General features: G+C 36.8%; 1 protein-coding gene across 6 annotated transcripts in view; it reads left to right on the top strand.

Annotated features, from left to right (window-relative positions):
• MYO3B (myosin IIIB) overlaps window positions 1–20616 on the top strand; it is a 207787-nt gene that overhangs the window by 69948 nt on the left and 117223 nt on the right. For 3 of the 6 annotated variants that reach the window (XM_069020693.1, XM_069020690.1, XM_069020689.1), the window contains 2 exons: window positions 5402–5467; window positions 16551–16706. In XM_069020693.1, the coding sequence (XP_068876794.1) occupies window positions 5402–5467; window positions 16551–16706 (222 nt within the window). Of the gene's footprint in view, window positions 1–5189; window positions 5274–5401; window positions 5468–5563; window positions 5645–5964; window positions 6024–16550; window positions 16707–20616 lie in introns of those variants that run through there. The other 3 variants (XR_011151957.1, XM_069020691.1, XM_069020692.1) reach the window with 3 other exon arrangements.

Below are 20616 nucleotides of genomic sequence, written 5' to 3'. Positions count from 1 at the left end.
CATGAAGCTGAGTCAGGGGAGGTTTAGGTTGGATATCAGAAAAAGGTTTTTCACCCAGAGGGTGATTGAACAGTGGAACAGGCTCCCCGGGGAAGTGGTCACAGCAGCAAACCTGACAGAGTTCAAGAAGCTGGACAATACTTTCAGGCACATGGTGTGATTCTTGGGGATGTCCTGTGTAGGGCCAGGAGTTGGACTCAATGATCCTGATGGGTTCCTTCCAACTCAGTATATTCTGTGATTATATATAGTTAGAGTACTATGATTTAGCATTAGTCTGTTCTCTTGCCCAAGAAAGTTTTATGTAATTGTGCTGAGTCCTAAGAAACTGAGGATCCTGTAAGTAGCTGCTACCTTTTCCAGTTGTCTCATATGCTGTGATTTGGTATGTACAGTCATAAGATATTGTTTACGCCTTGTTGTCTGGATATGGGAATGCCATGCTTACAGATCTGGTTAAGAAGACTTAAGGGAGATTGGTGCCTGATACTGTCAAGACTTGCACAATTCTTGGCATTTTGAGGATGTTCAATTGCCTTTGGAGTCCCATAGATCAACTCAATAGGCAGACAATTGCATTAGGCCTGGAGCTGGTTTTGCCCCAGTCCCATGCTTCTGATATTGCTTCCAGTTTTGTTGTAAATTCTGTATTCTTTCTGATCTCCTGGTCTCTTGAGCAAATTACAGCTGTGGTTCCCAACCATGGAGGTTCCATGTAACAGCATTCAGATTGGTGATATCTTTCCTGACCTAAAAAAATGTCTTCAAAGGCCTGCCTCCATATACACAGAGGATTTTGTACTGATTCTCCACTTCTGCAGGTTTCTACAGTTTCTATTTTAACTTCACAGAGCTGATAACAGTACACTGCTTCCTGATGAGTGGACTTTGGTGAAATATATTACTGGAAGTCAGTTGAACTTCAGTGGACTTTAGTAGGAGACAAATGAATAGGAGAGTGTTTAGGGTCTGAATTTTTCTTTCAGATCAGTGAACACCTCTTATTGATTTGAATGGGCCACAAACCAAGTGTATCAGGAAATCTTCTGAGCCCTTTTGAGAATTACCTGGTTATTTTGGGGGGATTACCCAAGGTGGAGAGTCCTGCACTGGAGCAGCAGGACTTTAAACTTGTATGAGAATTTATGAGGTATTAATTATTGTCAATTATTAATGTATTTTAGTAAAAATAATTCTTTTTCTTTAACCCTTTCTAAGGAAATATTATTATGCATGGTTGAATTTGTCTTTTTTCTTTGGCTGTTTCATTAGTGTTTTGAAATATGCATGAAAAGTGTATTATCTAGCTGTGTATAAACCTAGGAAACTGTCAACAGAGCTATAGTCTCTTCAGTCTGCTAGAAGAATAGTTCACAACATGCTTGTGTGGGGCGGTGATTGTCAGAGCCTGTACATGGTGACAGGTGTTGGTTGTTCATCTGCTAATTTCTCATTAGAAACAATGTGGTGGGTTGATCAGCTGCAGTTGGTCATTGGAAGCACCCTCGTGATTTCTGTTGATAAAACATATGGCTATGTTAACTGAAGTAGTTTCAAAAAATAGTAGATGTGTTTTCAGTTTTTAAAATTTTTTCATAAATGAAAATATTTGTTTTCTCATTACCAACAAATATCTATTATCCATGATCTGTAATTAGGTTCCCAGTTTAATGTAGAGGGTGAGTGGTGCTCACTGGACTGCATCATTGGCCTTACTGTGGTAAAATGACCAATTTTGTCTCACCAGCTGTGACTTTGGAGGCAGCTTGAATGATGGGAACACATAAAGCTCTACAGATTAAAATACTTCCAGCATACAGCTGTGTGTGTATCAGTCAGAATTCAGCAGCAGTTCTTGCTTGATAAGCTTGCTAATGTCTTCTTGTCCTTAGAAGGAACATTGTCCCCCTGTGTGGGTGTCTTGTACAGTCTCGACCCTGCATTCTTTGCTGAAGCAAAACTCCCAGTGAAAAACAGCATTAGTATGACTGTGGAAAGCACTGAATGCAAGGATAGAAAAACTACTCATAAGGGCGATGCATCTGCCTAAGGAAATAGAGCATGTAGTTCTGTGACTAATTATGAATTATAGAATGAACTAAAGGAAAAAAGGCAAAGTTGGGAAATAAATGGTTGATTACTCGTCCTGCATCAAAAGAGGACATTTTCAAAAGACAAACCCAATTATAGCTATTTTTTCCAATAATGTTCCTATCTACTTCTCAAAATTTCCATCACATATAATAGAAAATGAGACAATATTGTGCCTCAGCTTCTTATACATGTGGCAAAGATGATTGAAAGATTGCATGCAGAGTGTTCTAATTTTATGTGAAAAAAGTAGAATAAGTTATGTCAGCAAGTTAACGAGAGGTAGCTTTTTGGTTTTTCTATGAGTGTGTTTTGAGTGCTGTAGAAATAGCCAGGTGTTGGCGAAATGCAATGATGTTGGCTGGTGCAAGTACACAAAAGCAACAGAACTCCATAATGGAATTAACATTATCTGGAATCCAAAATGGTCCTAGTTTCATCCTTGAGCTGAAGTGGTCAGGCAAGTGTTGTTTCTCTGTGGTTTAGCATCTGATGATGCGTGTGAGTTGTTTTACTTTTCTCTTTAATGAGATGTGAATCGGGATATGACTTACAGGTATCTTAATGGACTATTAATTTCAAACTGCAAAAGACTAGGTGTGCTTACGAAAACAATTTAGGGTTACCTTTGCATATCTTCCTTTTCCTATTACCCTAGAACTTAGAGCCTTTACTGCAGAAATCCAACTCCAAGGTGCCATGGAAGCAGTCGTGTCTTCTGCTATCACCATGAAACAGTTTCTAGTGTCTTAGGCAAAGTGAAGGTAGGAAGCTGATGCTCTTATGCCTCTTTCTGGAAATCATTTATTCACATGATGTCAGAAAAGGATGGGCTGATTTTTTACTTTGTAGTTAAGGTAATGTTTTTAATCAAGGGGAACAAAGGTAATTTACATATGCTAATGAATTAAGGTTCTGATTTTGTTTATCAGCTCAATTTTACAGATGGGATACCAGAAACATCAGTTTATAGTGGTGTAAGTACAGAGTTGAATGGTTTTGCTACAAAAGCACTAAGAACAACATAGTATCTTCTATCAACAAATACAAAAGTATCAGGCTCAAGATAACATCTGTGCAGTTAGTACTTCCTTGGTTGTGTTGATTTGGGTCAGCCAAAGAGAGTAGCTGTCAGTGAGACCTTAGTAGCTTAGTAATTTCTTAGACAAAACATGTTCTGTATGGTTGAAAAGATGGCTTTCTTCATTGATCATTAACCTGCAAATGACAAACTGTATTTCCTGAATGACATCTACTCTACTGATCTGTTCTTCCATGATGAAATACCACCTGTTTCCATCCTAACATCTGCAACTAATGTAAAGTATCTCTGTGTCTTTTTTCAGAAAGTTCCTTGTGAGATTGTTAACAAAGCCTCCAAACCATATGCTTTTTGTCAGTACCATTGTTACCATCTGGAAAGCCTTTTGAAACATTGTAAACAGAAAAGACAAAACTGTGTATTTCATTAATAGTAATTGAGCTTCTGAAAAACCAAATTACTTTTCTATGAAATTCAAAACTTCACAGTAAATATTCAGTAGACAGTACTAGTATAATTCTAAAAGGAAATACACTGTACTTCACAGTACAATAGAAGCTAGTTGTTCATCAGAATCCAAAATGTCAGATAGAGTACCATTCCTGCAGAGTAGACTGAAACATACACTAACCCCAGCTGGCTGTTTCTCAAAGCTGTTTTCAGAGGTCACATATGTGGGATGTCTGGACTGATAACCATTTTTATTATAGACAAAGATATTTTTAAAGTTTATCTTTCTTTAATATAGGATTTTTTTTTTCTACAAGTATTCCTGGAAATAGTCGTCTTTTTTTTTTAATGCTTGTTAAAAATCAGATTCTGTGATGTGCATGAACATATGAGCTTGGTAAAGGGGAGACAACCATGAAATGTCATTGAAAATAACCAATCATATATTTTTTTCCCTAATGATAAATTTGCTAAATAATGCACATCGCAAGCATTCTGGATTTCTTCACTTCATGAAGAAAATTGTATTCCCTTAGTCTTCTGAAGCAAAAGAGAAAGGTAGTAAGATAGTAATCTCAGCAAACTTGTCATCCTGCAGTATAATTTGATGGCTGCATTTGTTTTGAAAATGAGCAAAAGTGGCCCATCTATTACAAAGCCACATTGCAATTTTTTTTCAAACCCACTTGCTTGTATTTTTTAGAGTAATTGTTAAATAGAATGCATTTTTCAATGAATATGCATGAAAAACTCATGCCTGTTGAGCAAATCAGCACTAATTTATGTTGCTTATGCTGTTTTCCTTTTTGTTTTGTGAGATGTTTCCTCGGAGTGTTATTCTGTGGAATGTGGCCACAGTATAAATGACATGATTTGTGTTGATACAATCCAGATTATTACTGTGTGTTTCTGTTGTAGAATAAGCCTTACTGTGATTGTTTTTCCCTGCCAGTTCAGTAATACATGACCCTCAAATACAGCAAAAGATAAATCATTAAGGTTTCATAAACCACAAGTTTAATCTTAAAAAGTTAAATTAGGCTTCAGCACTTAGCAAATTTTAAGCTTCAAAGGAAACCTCTGGAGGATAACACAGTATAATATAATATATGATTTTACAAACAATTCCTGCTGTAAGTTAGTCCACTTAAATTTGAGCCTCTTAAAATTTGGTTCCTTTAATGTGACCTATAGTCTTGCTTTGTATGTTTATGTAACTAAACTGTAACAGTAAAAATCAGGAAGGAAAGTAATTATATGTCAAATATGAAACTTACCAGAGTTGAAAAAATTATTTTTATGAAGGCCATCTTACTATGTAATGTAAAAATATTGTCTGCTAGATGTCAGTTTCAAAATAACATCTATTTTTAACAGTTTTAGAGCTTACAGTGTCATCCAAACTGAATATAGATTGAAACCCAGACTGAAAATGCTACAGGTTGTTCTTATTCAAACTTCAAAAGTTTTGATCAGAATAAGTGATCTTGGGCAAAGGGTTAAAGTGGTTTCATGGCTAAATTAATATTGCATTTTCAGTCAGGCTGAATTAAAAGGGAAGTGTTGGGAAGTACACTGTGAGCTATACTGACTACCAACTTCACAGGTATTGACATAAAAGGAGAAGGACATGAAAAGAGAGCTGTCAGTGAATAAGCAACAGCAAGAAAAAAACAACAGGCATCCAAAGGTGACACATAGACAATTTGACTATTATTTTCTCAATTATCATTTTCTCCTTGGTGAAAACAGTAACATCTTTGATGACTATCTGTGAGATAACATTAACATTTGAAATCTCAAATATTTGTTTTTCAGAAACCCTCCACCTACTTTGCTACATCCTGAAAAATGGTGCAGAGGATTCAACCATTTCATTTCACAGTGAGTTTTATTTTCTTTTAAAAACAGCTTATTCAGCAAGACCTATGTGTGCCAATCTGAAAACAGAATTTTCTTACGGAGTTTTTGCTTTTGCAGGTTTTTGACTACAGTTTTCTTTTCATAGACTCTAGACCATGCCTAACTTTTTGAAAGCTTTACAGCGCAATTTGATCTTCTTACGTAATTTTCTTCATTTGAGTGTCTCTTGATTTTTGTAGACCTGGAACAAGTTTATAAAATATACCTGATTTCCTTGATGGTTTTCCAGTGAAATTTTGTGTTGAGCAGAAAAAAGGATTAGTGAAAATGAATACTGGTCAATTTAAAATAAGAATTTGAAAGATAAGAAAGAAAATTATTGCCTTTTTTCCACTTTACTAAGGTTCAGTAGGTTGTGTATCCACTATGTAATTGAGCACCAGTAGTACAAAGTGCATAATGAATGCAGCTGTCACCAAACTAAAATAAACTTTTTCTTTACTTTTTTCTTTTTACAGTGAAACTAGGAAATCACAGTTTAGCAGTTGTTAGCATTATATTCAAAAGTCTTACTGCAACCTTTATGAGTGATTCTTAGTATTCTTCGGTATTTCATTGGAACCTATTACAGCCCAAATTGTGTAATGTGGGGAATACTATTATAACACCACTTGTCAGTACTGACTTTTCAAGATAGGTTTGTAAATATGCACATCTGCCTTTTGAATCTATTCCTTGGTGTATCCAGTTACTTGTAGAGTACAATATCCTACCTGATACTTTTTTTCAGCTTGTTGCATAGTAGTGCCTTTCCATTTCAGAAGTTAAAAATAAAAACAGTGGTGCAAATTTTATTAGTAATCTGTGACAAATAGTGTTATTTACTATGCTGATCTTTAACCAGACAGGAATGTGAGACAGAGTGTAATGTTTGACCTACAGAGGAAGGCCATTGCTATGATTGCTGCAATGTACCTCAGAATCTCTTCCGTGCAGGTAGTAGAAGTACATTCCTCTAGAGCAGATTGCTCCAAGTTCTGGTTCTCCATAATGCCTGTCCTTGTTTACACAGCAGTGTACATTGGGATCTATGGCAGATTCAGTGTTTAAGTACAGGGGTCACCAAGTGATAGATGAATTTCATTCTATTATAAGAAACCATTGATTGTGTTGTATTTAAAGGCTGTATTCTGGGGGACTACCACTGGTGGATTATATTCCACTTGTGCTTTAGAAAGTCACTGCACCTGGTAAATAAGATTACATTCCTGTCTCAGGAGCATTGTGCATTAACCTTCAGCATTGTTATATAAGTTTTTCTTTCTTGGTATCTTCCCTTTTAGAAGTCCCCACTGAGCTTGAGAACAACACAAAAACTCAGTTAAACATTTCTTAGCATTTGTTCAGTCCTTTAGTTCAGCGTGTACTGTTCATAAAACAAGTCAGATGTTAATACTTTATGGCTAAATTTGTTTTTAATCTTATCCTCTTGTCTATATCTTCAAATTGTATCTTTTTAATCACATGGATTATTATTTACTTTTGCCTAATTACTTCCTCACCATCAACTTTTGCAGGTTCTCAAATCTTGCTTTTCATTTTTACAGTGATGTGCACAATGAACTAAGGAAATATGCTCATACCCTGTTCTCTTAACATGGAGAAGTGCAACAATTGTAATAAATCCCCTATGTTATGGCTGCCTTTAAGAGAATACTGAAATTGAATTCTCTCTGACGTTGTTGTATTCTTGGGCATGTGTTTGTAAAGTTGTTACAATACAGAGGTTACAAGATGTATTTATGGGGGCTTAGATTTACATTAGTGGATTTTCTAGAAAAATTTATATCATGAAACATTGGATCCTACAACTGCAAACCTTTTAGCCATTACTGATAATTGGCTCATTTATATGCATTAGTTATGCATTTGTTTATGCCCGCCTTGTGACAGCCTAGTTATGATAAATTAAAAGTAGTGATTGTATAAATTCCATACTGCCTTTTATCCATATGTTAGGACCTTGCCTGATGTTTCTGTCACCCTTGTGATGAGTGATTAGCTTTTGAATAATTTCATTATCTACCTCCTTCTTGATGCTAACATCATTTGCATAACAAGCTTATCTATTCAAGTTGAGGGCCAGACCTGTGTACTGACCAAAGCCGAGCATGTAGCTTTGGCTAAGCTTTTGATTTCAGTTTGGTTTATGCGATAATTTTGTTTATGCCAAGATTGCCAAACCTTGTCACTGTAGCTTTTTTTCACCCCACTTTGCTGTTCCTTGAAATGCCATCGTCTCAAGAGGCATTTTTTTATAAGTGGTCTCTAACGTATTACAGTGATTTACAACATGCCTGAGCTGGAAGTTTCATTTTTGGTAACTCTTTAAGCTGTTAAAATCGTGATCATATATTTTTCAGAAATGAAGTCTCTATTTTTAATTATGATACTACTGCCCCAAGAGATGATGATTTTGCAGCAGCACTTTAGTAAGATGCAATATTTACAAAATCTGAATGGAGAGTGCCAAGATAGTTTTTAGATTGGTGAATATATGTTTCTATTCCCAGCTCTGTTAACCTTGACTTGAGATGAAGACTGTAATGTGGTGTTCTCATAAGGATTTTTACAATGAAGATAGTGAATCTGAGTTAGATATTTTATTTTTAAAAAATAAAGAGAAGACACAATTTTAGCTCTCATCTCTTGACACCAGCCCAATTTTGTATTTGGTATCTACTAAGATACAGGCAGCACATACGTACTTCTAAAAGGTCAATAAAGTTTTATGTATGTGTATTTATCTGTACTACTGTGATTGTGCATAAAAATTTGGCTCTCCCATTGTAATCTGATAAATAATTAATTATTTTATCTACATATCAATAGCATTTTTACCGTTTCTCTAAGATCATGTAAACTACCACAGCAGTGGCAAATAATTTTCTTGGCACTTCAAAGCTTGACTGATCTCTAGGGATAAATACAAGAGTTAATATGTTCTTGTAGCAGAAGAATGCAATAACTTTTATTTACATTACATCACAAAATGGTAATTTTAATTAAAACTAGAAGTGGTATCTCCAGAGACAAACATTCTTCTTCTAAATTTATTTAACCAATGATTAGCTATTATGGGTCTTTGAATTAATTAGTCATTCTTGAGCTGAAGGGAATTAAAGAATTAAGAAATTCAGGAAGTAATAAAGTCAAAATGTGAACTTAAGGATTTATGGTCACATTTATCATCAGAATGTAACTTTTAGCAATGACATTGCAAATACAGTACAAATACAAGTTTTTTTGTCCTGATAAACTCCCTTTTTTGTACTCAGTTTAAACGTGGCTTAGCAAGCTGAATTTCATATTGATGAGTCTACATTCAGAGTTATTCAGTTAAGAGATCATCTAGATTATATGGGTTTTAAGTGGTCCATTTATATTTAACTTATCTGAATGCAGATAAAGTTTTTTCACAATCTAAGCAATTGTTTAGTGACATTCTGTTCATATTACATGAAGAACATTTTACTGTTTCTTTCACTGAGAGCGTGATATGCATTTGATGTAACTTACTAATTTCAGTGTCTGGGAAGGCAGAGGTTTGCAAATGCCAGAAAGATACAGATTGCGATGTGTAAGGTTACCACCAAATCTGTACATTTTTGCATTTCATTCATTGATGCAGACTCTTGAAATACTGAATTTTAGTACCTGGCAAAAGATCTCCACCACTTTTGAACATTTCATGGAACATATATATTTATACAGAGGAATGGACATACAGAAAGAATGCTACTTTCTAATGAGCAGTTGTAGTAAAAAGCCTGCCTCAAATCAGCTGCATGCTATAGTGTCAAAGTGGGATAGGTACGTAAGGGAGAATATCTGGTACACATGCAAAACATACTGTGTCTAATAAAAAGCTTCAGCTGTACAAGGTTCTGAAGGGTTTTTGTTTTTCTGGGCCTTCAAGGACAGACCAAAGAAACAGAGCAGACCAATTGCTGATGAAAGGCTATTCATCAATTTAATCATACAACAAATAAATGTATTTTGTGGTTTTGAGATGCTCCCTAGAGTTGTTCTGGTTGTATTTCTGTTGTCACTGGTAAAATTTCAAAGATTTCAACATGAGCAACTGTCGGACCCATGCTAAAGAGCTACAAGAGGTGCCACTCCGTAGAGTTTTTGTTGTTTGTTCTCTAAACCATGTATATGAGCCAAAATATATTGTAATGCTTACTCAGCCCAAATAAGGCTGGGAAACCTCTTGTAATTTTTGAAGATTTAGAAGAGGTAAAGGTATTTACCACACCTAATTTTACAATTTCAGTGCGATAGAATCTTTGTTATGTTTCAGATGTGTGCTCTGAATTATACTATATGGTGCTTGATGTTAAACATTAAACTGGAATAAGATTTATTAAGAAAAGAGGTGATGGTGACATTTCATTGTTTGAGTATTTGTCTCATTCTTGGGGAGGATTAGTAATTTACAGCATTTGCTACCAAAAGGCAGATCAATAAGGTTATAAATGTGTTCTGACCATCAGAATTTATACCATGCATGTGATGATTGAGTTCTTTGTCATAAATTCAGTCTTTCATACTGATATCTGATTGTAGCAGAATGAACAGTAAAATCATTATTTAGCATGGGATGCTGTGCAAGACAGGAGACCTATTTAACCTATCCCTAGTGCCCAGCATTTACTTTTTGCAAAGGGACAGCTATTTATAGTCCTGAAGATAAGGTTATTTCTATCCTGTGAGTCCTGCTGAATTAGGACTGAAAACAGAAATGGTGTTGGCAAAGCTGTCACAGTTTTTTAGTTCACTTTTGCAAATTAGTGACCTGCAGCAGTGGGGGTTGGGCAAGCCTGGAAGTGGAAAGCAGGGAAATGTCAGAGAAGCAGGCACATTCCTGCATCTTACTGCAAAGGTAATTCATGAAATGTCTTCTCCACCTCTCTGCTGCATGTAACTGACCAGTGCCTGCCACAGCTACATGTGGTACAGAGGTAGAAGGAACACTCAGTTACTGAGCATTTTAACCAGCTAAAAAAATCTCAGAGATTGTTATTTTTCCTTCTTTGACTGGAAAGTTTCTGACCTAATGTACCTGGCCTAGATGATCTTGCTTGTCAGTGTCTGTCCTTCCATTTCTCTAAGCTGGGGGAGTCAACCCAGTTGAGGTCATGGTCTTGATTTCATTAATCTTGCATCATGAGGCAACCTTGTGATGTAAGTAATCAGGCAAGTATGTGGAGTGAAAAAAAGTCTCAGAACCTAGAGACCTCATTCTCCCTGCTTAGGAGTGAATGCTCCCTCCTTTCAAGAAGATATGACCTTACTCTTCTTCCTCTGGGAAATTTCCACTCTAGAACCTTAGTGGAGCCATCTCTATCTTTGGGAGTAATTTGGTAACTGTGTTTCCTGGGATTGGGAGGAGAGGATCTTAGCACCTCAGGATGGCCTGAAGTCTGATTCAAGACCCTGGAAAGCTCTTTTATCCTAATAAGAGTCCTGGAAAGATTTCTCACTGCTAGACAGCAGGTACTTGTGCAAGGAGTGAAATATGTGGCAGGCAGGGGAGAATGGTCTAGAGCTGTGAGAGGAACAGGTGATGGGGAAAGCACCCTGATGAGCCAGGGAGTGGCATGGAGATAGGGACCAGAGGAGTGGCAATGAGGACTTTAGCTAACAGATAACAGTTGAACAGCACAGAGACTTTATATCACTGTCACACAGAGGCTGTTGTGTGAATTCCCCAGCTCTAATAGAGTCTGATGGACAGTCATAATTCCTTCCGAATATTAACCTATGGATCTTCTGTGCATGTAGATGTTAAATAGTTGCTTGATGTCTGGTTGGATATTTGGGTTATGAGACAAAATGAGTTCTAGCAATACACTTCTAGCAGATAAGAAATCATCAGAAAATGTGGCATTTATAAAATGTAATAATTGAAGAAAACAAAATACTGGCGATAAATCATAATGTAACTAAGCTATGAGAGTTACAGCTGCTTGGTTTCTTTCTTTTTAAAGAAAGTACTTGGGGTCAAATAGATCATAATAGATCTGATGAAAGAGAATTTCTGAAAGAAAGAACTGCTGCTGCTCTACTTAGGTTTGGCTGCAATAGTGAGTGACGTTAGTAATTATTTTTCTATTTCTGAACACACAGGAGACTTAGACCACCACTGCAGTTCTTATGAAATCTGTTTCTTTCCGTTTATTCATTAGTAAATATTAGCTCATGAATGCTGATAAATATCTCTCCGTTTCAGCCATCTGATTCGCTATTTTTGAAATGGCTGTTTACATTGTCGAGACCCAGCAATTCCAACAATGTTATCATCCGAGTGCAAGCAGCCAGTGAATTTTTAGAGGCTGTCTCAGATGGGCCTATGTGGATGGGAGGCTGCTCTTATCCTCTGCTAATAAATGCTTCATCTTTGCTTGTTATTGTGGCAGAATGGAAATGGTGCTTAGGAGCCTGGCTGTGAGATTGCAGCAAATGGCTGCAACCTGTGTTTAATGTAGTGACGCTAATGAATTCTGAGAATTAATTTTCAGCTAAGAAAGCATGATGGAAGATACTAGAATTTCAAATTAGATAATGGATTGACTTTTGTCAAGGCAAACATACTTTTTTTTTTTATCTCTACTTACTTAGCCTTTCTGTTTAGATCCAAAAAATAGCAGACCAAATGTGATACTTTCATCATACCTTATTTGAAACCCATCTCGTAGTAGATTTGCTGGTCAATTTTCTCAGTTCAAACAAATGCACTACTTTTTTCTTTTTTTTTTTTTAAATTTCCACAAGCCAAACAAATTGAATTTGCAGGTGCAGCACATTTACTGGTTTTATGAATAATTGCAGCGTGGTTGATGTTTGACAGTGCCTGAGCTAACTATCCAAACTGGTCTTAAATAAATGCTCAGATGAAAAGCTGAAGATATTTTAGTTTTCTCTTTTGCTCAGAAGCAAATCCTTCCTTAATAGGGCTTTTAAATGTTGTTTTTCACTTGTACAGTGCACATGCTGATTTCAGAATATTTTGTGATGAGTGAAATTGTAAAAGCTGTTTTGTTACTGTACTCCTTCAAATGTTAATATTACTGAATTTTTGTTAATTACTTCTTGATTTCTTTTTTTCTGGCCTATATGTTAGATACATCTCCTCACTGAATTTACTGGCAATGATGAGCTCAGACACCCATATAATTAACTTTTCCACACATTCTAATTCTGTCAGAGTGCAGGTCAGTAGAAAACTTTGTGATAGTTCTCACCTTTGTGCAGGATTTAGCATTTCAAGAACTGATATTCTATATTAATTTTATTTTTCTGAAGAGCATTAGAGTGTCAGTACTGCTTCCAGGAGGATGACGACGACACCTTATTGAACACCTGCAGTGACACTGGCAGTCTGATGCATTCATTTTTCATTAGCACTTAGGTGGTGGCCCAAGAATTGTTATTTTACAGATGATGTTGATCAAGAACAGCAGCAGCAGCAGGCATTCATGTTGCACTAAAAGCAACACAGTTGAACTGACAGTGTGTAGAAGCAGAAGCAGAGTATTAATAGGTCTTTCCTACATAGAGAGGAATAAAGACAAAGGAATATGCACTGAGAAACATAAGGGCTATGTTTTCAGTGTCACATGACAGCTTACCATGACATTCCATCACAGCAAGCCTGGTGAGACATCAAATTGGCACGGAATATTTGAGTACACAGTGAGCCCACAATACTTGGAGTGACTAAGCTGCAAGCTGTTTACTGCATTTGAAGCCTTGTAAGGAGTAGTTTCTGGAAGTGACTGTGTCAAAACTTCTGCTATTTAGAGTTAAAGAAGTGTGTGCCATACAGACTTGAGTTCCCTGTGGCCTGCCTGGTCTGTCTGATGCTGTGTTTTTAAAGTGCCAGGAACTTGCCGTTTGACTTGATGAATTAAACCAACTCCAGTGGAAATGTTCATTTCAGTCGGTCTCTTCCCTGAAGTACTGACATACAAAGTTACAGACATGAATTTAAGCAGCTCTCCCTCACCCTTGCACAGCTGTTAGTTACTTGCTCTCTGCTTTGTTGTGTCATCTCATTAACCATCTGAAAGGACTCTGTTCTTCTGATGCAGGCACAAATTTGACACAATAGGAGGTGTGCTCTGTCTCAGCTTGGAACAGAGTTTGATCACAGAATCATGTTGATGTGCCTTGTCTCATTAACTTAGTCATCCTGCGATTTAGCAAAGTTTTGGTTTTGTTTCAAGCAAAATCCTACATGAACACAGACTGCAGCAATATCCTACTACCAGAGAATGAAGGCTGCATTTATATGAGACAGTAGAAAAACATCAATTATTGCAAGGGTGAAGCATGCACACAAAGTGAATAGTCAGTGGGGGATTGGCAGGATTATGTAACAGAAGCAAAGATAATCCTAAAGATCTCCAAGATCACCTCCTTCATAGAACTTACCTGTGCTCATTAAAACATCTGCCAGACCTAAAAAACTCCAATTTCAGGTGTGCAATAGAGAAGCTAAGAAATGTTTTCTCCAAAATGTCTCTTCTTGTTGGGCTTCCACTATGAGTGCAGTATCCTGGACATTTGGATGTTTCACCTAGGGGCTATCTATGCAGATAAACTCTCATGCAACTTCTGTATCCTGTCTGTAGAGAGTCTCTGTGGGTGCATTGTTCAGAGCTCAGAGAATTCATATTAATAACTGCATGCTACCAGGTCAAAGGTTTGTATGTTCTTCCCACTTTTGATAAACACAAGATATCCTCTCTGGAACTGTGTAATTTTTTGAAGAGAATCCATTTAAACTCTAGTGTTATTATCTGAAAAGCGAGTGCCTTCTGTGATAGGACAAGAGATAATGCTTTTAAACTAAAATAGAGTAGATTCAGACTAGATGTCAGGAGGACATTTTTACGTTGAGGTGAAACACTGACACAGGCTGGTAGATGCCCCATCCCTGGAAACACTCAAGGTCAAGTTGAACAGGGATCTGAGCAACATGATATAGTTGATATCCCTGTGCATTGCAGGGGGTTTGGACTAGATGACCTTGAAAGGTCCCTTCCAACACAAACTATTCATGACTCTGTGACATAGATTCACTTGGATTCAGTTATAGTACTGAAAAACTTCAGATGAAGTCAAATTTAACAAGAACATTTATATATTAACAATAAAACAAATACTGTAAATTTGGAATTATTGATAGAATGGTAAAAATCATGAGTGCATGGGCTTTTCAGACTGAAATCTCCACTTCAGATACTTGCCATCAATCTGTGAATTTGTGTAACGCGTGGCATTTGTTGTTTTGTTCTCTTTTCCTCTGTCTTCCTGATTAATGTTGTCTTTCTTTTCAAATGCTTTTTTCCTTTTTCTCAGGAAACATGAATTTAAAAAAGGATTGGCATGGACCATGTTGTCTGTGTGGGTGTATTGGCTTTTAAAACTCGCAGATTACAAAAAAGAAAAGGGGTAGGGGGGATTGTCAGAACCTGTTCAAGGCTAATGATGGATCTTTTCATGGAGGGGAAGGACTGGTATTTATAGCCTTGCACTCAGAGGGATGGAGATAAAGCAGGTTGTATTGCTTTAGTGTTTGTATCAGGAGACTACAGTTCTAGCCTGTAGCAAAATCCACCAGAATAGTTCCAAAACTGGTAACACATTTTACAGACTTTCTTTTCTGGACTAGATGTACAGAAGAGGTTTGCAAAATGGTTTTTGGGAACCTAAACTATTAAAGTTATGTTCAAAGATATTTCAGGATCATTTAAAGACCAGACTTTAGTCTTCAGTAAAGTCTTTGAGGTGAGGCTAAACTTTAATAACTTGCTAATGTGTTTGCTAGTATTTGAAATCAATTAATGTGTATGATTTTTTGCAATGTAGTTTAAATTTTGTACATTGTTACTTTTATTACTAGAATATAAAATATAATTAAAGTTTCATTGAACTTTTGGCTAAAATGATAGTCTTTATTTGTGATATTTGGCCCTACAAGGGAAGTACTTTAGGTAATTATTCAGCAAATATGAAATGAAATTGTGAAGTATGTAATATGAATGCATCTCATCAAATAAATTAATCTTGAGCTATAATTTGCTAAAATTATAAATACTAGACGGGAGGTATATACTGAATTGCAGCACTTCTTTTTCATATTCTCAAATAATTTCAATATCATTATTATTTGAGCAAGATGAACAGAATGTTTTGATATTATTAATTAGAGGATACTTGAAAGCAGTGTTATCCTGTTGGACCATTCTTCTGTTTGAACAGTATTATTTCAGCTTTATTATGCAGAAAATAATTCAACTTGAGTGCTGGCTTCTCCAAATTTAAATCTCGATTATATAAATTAGCATGGTACTTTATTTTACGCTGATTTAATAGGACGTATTTCTTTACTCATTACTAGTTCACCTGTTTCTATCACAGAAAGAACTTTGGTACCCTGGCTAGCATTTAATTCTGACTCATTCCTTTCTCTTCCAGACTGAATTATACAGGTTGGCAGATTTTTTTATAATTCTTATGCTGACAGTCATCATGGCAATATAGAATATCTACCCGTAACATTCATTTTAAAAACAAAGCTCTATATGAAGTCATTCTGATTAGTGTTGTACCACAGGTTTCAGTCGTGGTTTTAATAGGCTATGTCCTACAGTTCATAGTCAAACTCTCATCAGAGAGTAGGTAGAAAACTAAAGTGAATGAAGTATTGTCTATTCATCTTAATTTTTCTGTATATAACTGTACAGCTCTTACAGGATACAATGTCATTTTTTCCTTTTATCTAGTTACAGTTAAAAGAGAGATTAAAGAAGCTCAAATTTGTAGCCTTTATACTTGTATACTTGTAGAGTGCATTCATTTAGCGAAGTATTTTATGCCAGATTTATTGCAATGTGAAGAGTCTTGTTACATAATGAGGAACTCAAATAAGTGGAAAAAAACCCAGAGTAACAGCCACACAGTAAGCTGACTCAGTTCATGCTGTAATGAAATAAGATCATTGTCTGAGACCCCTACTTCTCTGTCACAGGTGTCTAATCAAAGATTTTGAAAAGCGTCCTTCAGTCACCCATCTTTTGGAACATCCGTTTATTAAACAAGTACATGGTAAAGATATGTCTCTGCAAAAACAGCTGGCTGAGCTCATCCAAGAACAACAGCAGCTAGGCTCCATAGCCAAAACAAGGTACTGTACCAGCTACAGTAGCAACATTTATGCTACAGCCCTCCTTCCCCACATTTACACTGGAAGCACAAATTGAAATTTGGCATGAGACTTTTACTGTTTTGAATGATCATATCAATGTATTGTTCGGCAGTATTTTTAGCAATAAGTGCTGCTTGCCATGTGAATGTAAGAGACGTCTTTTCCCTTTGATACTTTTTAAAGCTATTTTGATCTGCTGTAATGCAACCTTCTTTGCCTTTTTTTCTCCCACTGAACTCTGTTCTATACTTGTTCTCATTTGGCTTGGTCAGAAAGATGTTGATAATTCCAGAATGTTCTGATTTGTGGAAATACATGTTAGCATGAAAAATTATATCATGCTTTGGTAATAGATCTTTAAAAATACAACTGTGAGCATTCAAGTGTCTACTAGAAAAAGTTAAGAACAGAAAATTTTGAAGTTTGCTGTTTGATTAAATCCTATTAGCAAGAAGGCTGTTCAGTACTGAAAGTAGTTGTTTTGTCTGTAGTTTAATAACAACTTCTATTTTTTTCATTCAGCCTAGTAATTAATTATAAATGTGCTTAAAAAGCAATGCATGTTTATCAGCAGAAGTGGCATCTTTTGAGGCTGATTGTAAATATGTCTTAGTTTAGTTGTTGTCCAGAGGGTGGCAGAATTTCACTGTTTCAAAAGAGAATTAAATGCAAATGAACACACTGTCCCAAGCTCAGCAATCATTCTGTAATATGAAATTCTAGAGTTAGATAAGCTCTGGCCCATTATTATAAATAACCACCTACTAATGTTGATTAAGTAAATTAGATGTTATGATTCATAAGTCATAAACATGTATATACTTACATGCCATAAAACTCTGTGGCTTAAATGCTAAAGGCCCAAACAAAAATGTATAAGTTAAAAATAAAGGAATGGCTGTTAAGTACAGTTTCAAGGTGAAGCTGACTTCTGTGGGTGGTGGGTTTTTGTTTGTTTGTTTTTGTGAGGTGTGTGTGTTTGTTCTTGTTGTTTTCTCTGTTTTCTGGGGAAACATACCTGGAAATCTGTTACCTCACTGTGGGTGAGGGAGTTATGCTAGCATTACAATAGAAGTTTCTGCTTTTTCTAGTTTCCTAAGATTCCTTCCCCATATAGCACCTCACAGAGCACACTGCCTGCAGCTATTGCATGGCTGGTCCAAGAGGTATAAGAGTTTTTCCAGCTGTTGACCTGATTGCACATATAGACAGAGTGGAATGATCCTTGTGCTAAGAGGAGCTCTGGAATGGATTTGTCATGGTATTCCAATACATTCTTCTGGGATTGAGCTCCATATTGTGGAATGACAAAGAAGACAGCATTTCTTTTCTCAAGCCTTTTCATGTAGTAACTGGGTGTGCTGCAACAGACAAGCTTCTGCACCTTACACATGACTAGAATGTAGGAAGGATTTTGCTTCCCAGCACCCTAGTATGAATCAGTACTCATCTGAGGGAGTTTAACTCCTTGTCTGTCCCATCACCACCTAATCCAGCTTAAATATTTTATTTTCAAAAAAAATCTTTCTGATTGTTTTAGCATTATACTGTGGTATCCTTGCTTGTTCTGTGAAGCACCAGACCACTGTGATCAGGGTTGAGAGCATGCTCAGTGAGGACAGAAATCTAGTTATTGTTTACCACTGAAATCTACAACATATTGTTCAGAATGATATTCTAAAGATTTTAAACTTGATCAAATTGGTACAAAGTTCGATGAGATAGCAAGAGCATATCCCTGCAAAATACTAAGTCTGTGGGCCAGACAGTTAATACTGGAATACAAACATAATATTATTACAGAAGAACCAACCACCAAGTACATCTAATTGTAATTTTCCCCAGAGGATTGACATAGCCTCATAATAGTAAAAGACTTGGCTCTGTAATAGGGCTATTGTACCCTCTAGGAAAATTGTTACCAGTTAAAAGCCTTTAAAACCTCTGTAATGCATCTACAACATAATTTTCAGTACAAAATTTGACATGCAGAAGAACATATGACCAGATGATACTGTAGGATATTGTGGAGGGCTTCGGTGGGTCGATGCCGTGTTTGTTGCTACTGGGTCCCTCGTGGAGACGCTGAGGCGGCGCTCTGCCAGCGCCCACGCGCGCACAACCTCACCCTCGCAGGGTCGCGAACAGCCCTCACACCCACAGGCTGTGCACGAACCGCAGACAGGGAGGCGAGAGGGGCTCTCTGCAGGCAATTCCGAGGTGTTTCATGGCAACACCCCGAAGGGAGCAGCGGCAAGAAGAGCACAAAACTGAAAGCCTGCGCCAGTTTTATCCCAAAAGCTCCCAAAGGCGGGCAGAGTATCCAAAACCAGTGGTCTGAGGGCTAGGGGGCAGAGGCAAGGTTGAATGATATAACAGGGGCAAATGGGAGAAGGGATGGGAGGGGGGAGAGGGCCAGTGGCCAGCAGAATCTAGACAAAGGGAGAACTTTCTAGCACACTGTTGTAAGGAGAGACCACTTTTAGGGCAACTTGGGGGGTGTAAAGTGGACTTAGCCACCACAACAGTAGAAAATTTATGGACATTCATTTGTAATGATCAGTTGAAGTCATCTGAGTGTATAGTCACCACATCAAAGTAAATAAGGCCAATTCAAACCCATGTTAAGTAAAACCTTTCTATTACAACATTGAATATAGCACATGCTTTTTCTGTTTATTGATGCGCTCGTGACAGGTACAATTAAATGTACATTAATTTCCTGGTGTTCAGAAATAAAGAAAAACAGACACCCAAATTTAGGAGTAGAGCAACACTACAGATCAATCATTTAAAAGATAAGTAAGAGAAAATGTTCTCAGACCACAGGCTGAAAATTTCCAAAAACTAGAAAATCATCAGTATGCTTGTGTTAACAGCACTTCTTCTTTGAGGTAGCCCAGGGAGTCACTGGTGATGACAACTGATTGGGAGGTATCTATGTTTTGTCTCATATGAAAGTCTTCCAGGGTGGTGCTTTGGGTTTGTGTCTTTTGATTCTGCACTGACTCAGCACCTGTGGGGTTTTTAGTAGGATTATCTTTCCAGTGGAGCCATGCCAGTTTTGCCTATTTTGGTGTGCATCACTTCAGGTTACTATGCTTGAGAACAAGCCTGCAGACTTGAATGTCAGTACTAATGACTTAGAGCATGTGAAAGAGAGACATGGAGAGCTTATCTAGCAGTGCACTGCTATTGAAAAGGAGAGAACTGGCTTCTTTCTCTCATTTTCCCTCAACTCCCAGGAACAAACTCTTGATGCCATTTTTATTTCAGCTTCAGTGATTGTCAGAAGCCTCCTGAGGTTGAACTTCTACAGTGAGAGAAAAAAACTAAGCCAATAGAAACACACAGATAATTTTCTACTCTGTTAGTGATTGCAGAGTGGTGCCTCAGGTGATATAGCTGAAGTGAAGGAGGGAATGCTTCACATGACCAGGAATAAGCGGGAGAGTTGTAGAAAGAAACAGGGTGGCCCCTTTTGGCAGGATCATTTGGGTTGGCCTCTGGAGTCACTGACTGAAACATCATCTTATTTTAGTTTCTTTCATTCTTCTTTTGTCAGCTTCTTTGTGGGCAGTATAGCTAGGCTTAACTTCAGTACATTTATTCAGACCTCTGAACTGAAGGAGCTCTTTATTGACCTTGAGCTCAAAGAAGTCTGTTTACACACATTTGTTGCTATCATCAGTTTGTTGCTGACAAACATATTGTTGTTACTTTTCCATGAAGCAACTTACTAGAGGATTTTATATTCTATTATTTCCTTTAGGTTAAAAATTAATAATAAAAAGAAAATGTTTATGCTAGTAAAACACCACGTTTAAAATGACATTAACAATTAATTCATCCTGCTTCTTTTATGGAAAAGGTACTCTTTGAAACTTTT

This window comes from Aphelocoma coerulescens, chromosome 7, assembly GCF_041296385.1.
Source record: "Aphelocoma coerulescens isolate FSJ_1873_10779 chromosome 7, UR_Acoe_1.0, whole genome shotgun sequence".
In the NCBI taxonomy this organism is placed as follows: Eukaryota; Metazoa; Chordata; class Aves; order Passeriformes; family Corvidae; genus Aphelocoma; species Aphelocoma coerulescens.
Note: the sequence above shows the minus strand (reverse complement) of the source record. Positions and strands in the feature narration are given on the sequence as shown.